Genomic DNA, 7,871 nt, shown 5'->3' on the forward strand with positions numbered 1-7,871 from the left:
CCATTGCAAAGTCTTAGACTCCTCTGTGATACTTTGAGGTTCAATGGTACCAGGGTCATCACAATATTCTCTTTATTTATTTTTATAGTTTCACATTTAGGTTGGAGCTCAAACCCAGTTAAAATTTTTGGGCTCGAGTTCGAATTCGAAATATTCAAATCAAGCTAAACTCGAACATATGCAGGGTCGAGTGTGGCTCGGTTCAATGCTATCCCTAGTAAGTGTGACTAGGGTCTTTTGGAATGATTTAGCCTTTCGTAAGAGCCTCAAGTAGTTGTTCGAGTTTTTTCTTGTTCTTGTCCTTGTTTACCTTTTATTTCTCCTCATCTCTTTGTTGGAAAAACTTCAAGTAAAAAATGAAACAAAACCACTCAAAAATCTGTCTTTCATGAAGAAAGACAATCAGTGTGTAGTTAACTATAGGTCTTCTAGTGGTGAAGATCACCTACAAAATGACATTTACTCTCTTGGAACGGGCTTCAGAAAAGGATGGGAAATTGGTCTCGCTTACTAGCCTCTTGCTGCTGCACGCATGGGACTAGCAAATCCTCACTCCATCTACAGCTACGAGGGTGGGTTCAGTTTAAGAGACAAATCATAGCTTTTGTTTCAATCTTTCGCATTTATCTTCTGTTGACGGGTCTCTAAGAAGAAGAATTTTAAAGAAGAAGATTGGTACATGCAAGGATAATAGGCCAATGGACTCTTAAATCCGTGTTTGGCTTTTTAAAGATGAATGCAGACTGGTCCGTGAATGATCACTATCTTTGATGGGGACAAGTTGGGATTGCCATTGGGCTTGCTTTTGTAATAGTTCATGTCAGAAAGCTACAAGTCGTTACCTCACTTCTGTCTTCACAAGGACTGACCAGTGGAACAGTTGGTGGCTGCCTCTTGATGTGGTCCTCGCTAGGGAAAGCAAAGGGATCTATCTCTTCTTGTGGTCCTGTGATCCTGAGATAAGGCTCCCTTTCCTTTCCATGTGAGAGTCTTCTAGTCCCCACAAAAAGTCTATCATCCATGCCAGTGGTTTTGCTTGACCAATGGAAGGCTCGAGTCTCGGAGGTTTCCTTCCTCTTTCCTCTATTTTCAGAACTTCGACTTTTGATGAAGTTAAGAGTTGTTGTGCCTGATTCTTGGCTGTGTTTATGCTCAAAGGCTCGATATCAGTGAAAGCAACATAAGAAGGCGTTGTCCGATTGCCTTGATCATTGGCAATGATCTGAACACGGTGTGCTACCATACACTAATGCACTAGAGCAAACTATCAAGGTAGAAAGGAAAAACAAAAATTCATGTCGAGACAGGGAATTCTAAAAACCATAGTTATGAGTCCTGAAAACTAATGTTCTGATACCATGTTGATTTTCAAGACTCCGGATTTCACTCATGGAGAAAAAGATAAACGATATCTTGGGGAGAAAATAGGAGGAAGAAAAGGTTATGGACTTTTTATCCTAACTTTCCCCCTGAGGCTCAATTTATAGATGAATAATATTATAATAATAAAATAATTACCATAAAACTTAAACTAATCATCTTTATGAGATAACTCTTTATTTATTATAATGCCATCACTTTGTGTGCATGTGGGCCTTCTCCTTGGTCTGCACAAAGATAAAAATGGACGTAAGAGATTGGGTCCTTGATACATGTGGTGCATGTGAGTAAGAAGGATAGTTTCCTTCTTTAGATAAATCCGAATTTTTGAGAAAGATCTTTTACGATTTGATTTGATTTGGAGATCCTTTCTAAATTGAGAATGATGTGGGATTCATTCCAGATTATGTGGGCCAACATGTGGAGTGATCTATCTATGTTTTTAAGTGCATGAATGAATTGAATTATTGTTTCAGTTTCGGCTTGACTTCCCTCAGTTTAACACTTTGCATGCAAAGTTGGTTTTTACCTTGAACATTGATTAATTGATTTGATTTATGGCTGAGTATGTGAGTATGGTTGGTAAGAGTGATTTGTTTAAGATTACTATTATACCCTTAAGAGGGTTATCAAACTATTTGAGTTGGTCTCAATCGGTTAAATATTCCTTATAACTAGAGATCTCGAGGAAGATAATTTTTATACTAAATGGCTTAAAGATGACACCTTGGTTATCAATTGGTCAATAAACAGTATAGACGAGTATGTGGCAAATGATGTTGTCCACTTTGAAACAACTAATCAAATATAGGACACTTGTCTCAAATTATACTTTAGTACCGAGAACTTGCAAAAATAATATGATGTCTTTCAGACAATGTTTAATACAAAACAGGGGGAGAATTTGCATGAGTATTTAGCTCAGTTTAGAGGGTTTATTCAGGAGTGGAAAATCGTTCAACCCTACTTTACTGATATCTCAGTTAAAGAAAAATAACGGGAAACTTTAGCTGCTTCTCGATTTTACAATACTTTCACCTTTTGATGATATAAGTGCTACATTGTTTCGGATTCCAGACCCCTCTTCCATACCTCAAGTTCAAATATCTTCAACTATGTACTCTAGTAATAACGATACATATTATTGCAATTGTTCGAACCAAATGAGGAAATGTCAGTTTTTAAAATTTTAAAATTTGAAAAATCTATGAAGTGAAGCAATAAATAAAACTGAACCGTAGATCAGAGGGTAGCCACGGGTTAAGCTTTGTCTGACCAGAGCAGAGAAGAAGAGATGTAGACGATAACACCGATTATGTTTTTCAGCGACGGTGTAGGTTGAGGCTGTTTCCGGAACTTGTCGGTGGTGGCTGCCGGACACGCCAGGGCAACCGACAGTTGAAAATTTAGACTCTCCGTAAACCCCGCACGAGAAGAATACCTTCCAATTCTCAGAATCTCAGCAACTGCAGCCTACAGCTGCGAATGGCCGAATGCAGTCACATAATCTACTACTTCCCTGTCGGAGCAGTCAACGACACCCGAATCTCCGCTTTTTTATCTCTGTTTTTCCGGCGATGTTTAGTTTCTGCGTCACTGTTTACCGCGGGGAAGACGACAAGATGTTGCACGTGTGGGAGAACAAGAATCATATATGAATGTGACTATACTCCCACGACCTCAAAGATTTGTTATAGTCAACAAAGGTGAGCACAATGGCAATCTTGTAATTATTTGTTAGGTAAGTGAATGGAATCCAATGAACATAGTTTTTTAAGCTTAGCTACCAAACAATAAATAAAATCCAATGCAATTATATTTCCCCATGCATTCCACATCTGCAAATAAGTGACAATGTACTTTCATTAATGTCTGGTTTTATATATCTAAAATCCGATATGATACATAGTATATGTACGATATGCTAATTATAAAAATATTATTAATGCTCGATATATATCGACTAGATACACGTCCCTCGGAGATAAAAGGCCCCGCCATAGTTAATCGTCTAGAAATTTACTATCGTGCCATTTACCCACCACGTGCGGGCTTGTCGGTATTGGGAACTGCAAAGTCAAGGTAGGAGATGGATCGTTCTATGGCGATCCTTTTGGCATCATTTTGGCCTTTATTATATTTATCGATAAAGTGTGAAGGCCATTAAATTGGTAAAACATATAGTATAGTACATTAAGTAAACCTTTCAAGGCAATTTTAATTGAACTAAAACAGTAACACTAAGAATCCTAATTTGTCTTAGCTCATAATCCAACAACCTCCTTTGAACTAGGACCATTATGCAAAGATAAAATTTACCTCATTAAAAAGTGATTTAGCTCATGAGTTCTATTAGCCTCCTAATTAGTTTAAGGAGACTCAATTGAATCTCCTAATTATACTAAGACACATATCTCCTAATTCCGTTGACAATTCTACTTAGTTTATGATATTGTTGGCCTCCCTCAAACTAATCATACTATACAAAACTATATAGCAATGTTTACTGGAAGTCACCCCTTCGAAATTGGATCTGGCGAATTTTGCATGTCGTTTGGATGTTTCGCTCTTTGGTCTCGGGCTATGAGACTTACAATGACCAAACTGTATGCACTTAAAGTATTGGATGCGGGATTTGTCTTTCCCTCATCATTCTTGGTTTAGTAGATTTGCTTGGCCATTAGACTGTCTGCTAGACTTTCTTAAGGTAAAAGAATTAGTTATCGCCCAAATAGTCAATTGACAACTAAGATAGATTCGAGGGTATGATTGTTCGTTATTTGCTCCTCAATACATTAACAATATGAGTTTGATAGCTCTCCCCATCTTTAATGTTAGAAGAAGAGGTTTTGCATCACCAGCGGTAGATAATCTTTTGCTTCAAGCACAAGACATTCTTCCTGATAGTCAAGCTTTGATACCATATGACCTTCACTAGTTCATGTGTACACTAATGGCGCATAAACCTTACTATTGTTTCTTGGAGCAAATTTTGCTCTTTTTTTCATGTGGGACTAAAACTTAATAACAATCCTTTGACGGAATGAGAAAATTGAAAATTCAAAAGTTTGGAACTAAATTCGACTATTTTTTACATTTCTTCTGGTTAATTGCATTAGGGTTTTGGAACTCGAGGGATCTTCTGTATCGGTAGATTTGCCACAGTGATATATACTTCATTCGTGTTTTTTCTTTCTTTCTTTCTTTTTCACTAGCTCTTATGTGTAATCTGGTTTTTGAGCTCAAGAATGTTAAGAACCATCTTCCTTTAAGAAATGGAAGAAAGAAGTTTTCTCTTTTGTTGGATTTTTCCTTCTTTATTTCATGGCAAAGTTACAATAACAAGATGCTACAAACAGAAAGAATTTTACTGTTCAAATATCAGCAAATATGGGATACGGAGTAAAGCCAACCACTTCAATCTTCATAGAATCTTTCACTGTTTTTGTCTTCGTTTTGGCTCTTCCAGATGTTAAAAACAAGGAAGCAGTTATGAACCCACTTCCTGCGGCCCTCTTTTCCAATCGCTTCTCTGTACTGCATCTCTGCTCATCAAATTCTGAGCTACCTTTGAACAGTAATCTTGGAGAAGCTCAAGGACAGTAGTTTTGTAGAAATTCCAGCCTCTACTCACTGTTCATGGATGAAGAACCGAAATTTGATTTTCAATCGTTTCCAAGTCTTGGAGTTTGATTTTACTGTGTGAGAGTAGTTGCAATTTATTCAATTAGCTACTTGAAACTCGTTGAGAATGCTAGTATCAGTCCTGTTGCGCTTCTGTTTGAGACTGTTTTGTATAATTTCAGTGGTGTATAATAAGCAGTAAAACTGTTCCATGAAGGCGACTTTCAAGAATAATCAGCGGCGAAATCTCAGAAGATCTCCTTGCCTTACAAGATCCCCATTCGACAACTGAAAATCTGCTTTGTTTTTTTACCTTTCTCGTTTTTTCCCCCTGATTTCAGAATTTAGATCGTCAAATGTTTCTCAGAAACAGGTTGTTCTCGGCTTCTTGAAGAACTATTTAGTGGGCACTGTCGACAGTGCAATGAACAGTAAAAGTGCGGATCGATCATTGAAATCTACAGTGAATAAAGAACAGAAATTCTCTGAAGTTAAGACTCTGAATGCAGAGAGGTGTGTGTCGAGTTGATAAAATTCAGAGAAAATCAACTAGGACAAGGACCAAATGATGCTACATTATCATTCATATGTAGAAGGATGGGACATTGTTACAGACGAATGTCTGTAAGATCGAACCAAATTTGCTCAAAAACTTTTACAATAACATCATGGTACTCGTTGGAATTCAAGGAAAGATAACAAGCCAGAAGCTCTTCCAAATCCTTCGAAGCCCGAATGTTGTTCTCCACAATCATTTCCACCATCGAATCCCTGAAGTCTTTCTGGGGATCGAACGACGATTTCACCACAGCGAAGCTTTCTGTCAAACTCTTCTTTCTCGCCGTCGATGTGCCTCTCCTGTTGTACGCCTGTATCTTCTTGCTTGCCAGTCTTGGAGAATTCGAATATGTGCGAATTCTAAGACCGTGCGAAGCTGGGGAAATGGATCGCCGAGCAGGAGTCCTGTCTTCATTGGTGTACTTAACAGGGATCGACCCATGAGTGGCATGGGAGTCATGAGAAGAACGAATGATTTTTTCCTCCAATTTAGCACCGTTTCCAAATTTCATCTTCGGCTCTGCTACTCCGTCAGTGAGATCGAGTATAAGATCATTGAATTTGGGAGGCTTCGTCAAGATAGGCGGCAGGTCCAGCTCGGTAATTGATCCAAATTCATCATCCAACTCTTCCACCTTTCGATTAAAAGACTTCTTAGCTTCCATATCATTCACCAAATCAGTGGCCGAAGAGGTGACCCAAGAGCTCGACCACGACGCAATATTATCAAAGGGGTCAATCGCCGGTGGCCTCGAGACGACTTCGAGATTGTTATCCGGCATGACGGAGTCAAATGTCGTCCGGCATCTGCAATCTGCAGAGACGGAGCTAGACATATGCTTCGACGAGTATGATTTGACACTTCTCCTCTTTCTGTGAGACTTTTTCCTGGATTTCATCGGCGGGTCAGGGAAATAAGTATCTGAAAACTTGGGATTAACCGGAGAACCGAATAACTTCTCTCTAAAGTCAGAGCTGAAGTAGTGTGACTGCCTGGGAGAAGGAAGTGGAGGCGTTGACGATGAACTTTGGAAATGCTTCTTCTTGGTCTGGTTATTGGCGCTGGAGTGCTGCTGGTGCGGGTAGTGGTGGGTTTTAGATTTGGTGCTCAAATCCTTGAGCTTGTAGAACCAAGCATTTGGGATCATATCTGATAATCTGAATCGGTGATTGCCCATCGCTTTGCAATGAAGCTCTTTCTCTATAGGTGGTCTTTCTTCCTTCTGCAACTGATGAAGGAAGAAGGACTCCTCGCTTTCAGTCTTTTCTTCTGGACTCTTCTTTTGAAGACTGTAAAAGGATCTGAATTCTGAAAGCAAGACTGTCTTTCCGCGAAACTTTATTTCTTCTCCAAAATCTCTATCGGATCTTTAACTTTCATGTCTGCTTTCTTGAGAGGGGAGGCAATTGGGATAAATAGAGAAAAAAGATAAAAAAGGGGCCGCCGGCCCCGCGTCGGAACTTGGAAACTCCGGCAATTCCTCGCGCCGTAAAAGAGGAAAATGAAAATTAGCCGCTGCCGAGTTGCCGAAGTGGCGGGGGCATTATTGTAAAATATGGAGAGGAATTTGGATTTCACGTTGCGGGTTCCGCCGGGTTGGCCCACCGGGTCTCTTTCGTTCATTCCATCAACCATAATTATTTTTCTATATTGGAATACTATGTTATCATAATTATTTGATAGCATAAGATTATGGGGTATATAACATAGCATTCCACTATAGAGTAACATAGTTCCTATTTATTATTTAACATAGCATTTAATTGTAGAAGGGATGGTTGAGTTACATAAATAAGAGTCGAATCGAAATAATTGTCGGACCGAAACCAAGAGTATTTTCGTCCCAAAGTCTATAAATCGTGAATTTAACATCGATTAATCTATGATCGTTTAATTTTTCTTGTAAGTATAAAAACCAAAAAAACATGATAAAAACAATTTCATATAAGTATAAAAATTTAAGATTGATACAAAATCAATTGACCGAATCAGGTTCATCAATTCGACTAGTAAACCAATTGATAGTCGGTTGACATCATGAAAGAAAAATTTACCCCATGCAACACAACAAATAGGGAAGAGAAGATCAAGGGGTTACACCCCTCCTCCCCCTCCTACTCATAGTAAATAATGTTTACTAAAAGTGATAAGTGGAGAGAGGGCACTTCTCCACATAAATAATGTTTATAAAGAATGGTGTTAGACTAATGAGTATAAAAATCATGTCGGTTTTCATTATTTGATGATAACAATATGGGTAACTTGACAACTTGCAACTAACAGTATTATTAGGGTATTTAGATACAAA

At 38.5% G+C, this 7,871-nt stretch overlaps 1 protein-coding gene across 1 annotated transcript; it reads right to left on the reverse strand.

Moving 5' to 3' along the window:
* Nucleotides 1–5,561: 5,561 nt before the first annotated feature.
* On the reverse strand, nucleotides 5,562–7,042 carry LOC137941285 (transcription repressor OFP1-like). Its single transcript, XM_068786627.1, has one exon. It carries the CDS (start codon nucleotides 6,738–6,740, stop codon nucleotides 5,613–5,615), a length of 1,128 nt encoding a protein of 375 aa, XP_068642728.1. The 5' UTR covers nucleotides 6,741–7,042; the 3' UTR covers nucleotides 5,562–5,612.
* Between the last annotated feature and the right edge of the window lie 829 nt (nucleotides 7,043–7,871).

The sequence above is a fragment of the Aristolochia californica genome, unplaced genomic scaffold (genome assembly GCF_029961685.1).
Source record: "Aristolochia californica isolate CCGP_79_NKW_82.1479 unplaced genomic scaffold, dmAriCali1.0.hap1 SCAF_10, whole genome shotgun sequence".
Taxonomy (NCBI): Eukaryota; Viridiplantae; Streptophyta; class Magnoliopsida; order Piperales; family Aristolochiaceae; genus Aristolochia; species Aristolochia californica.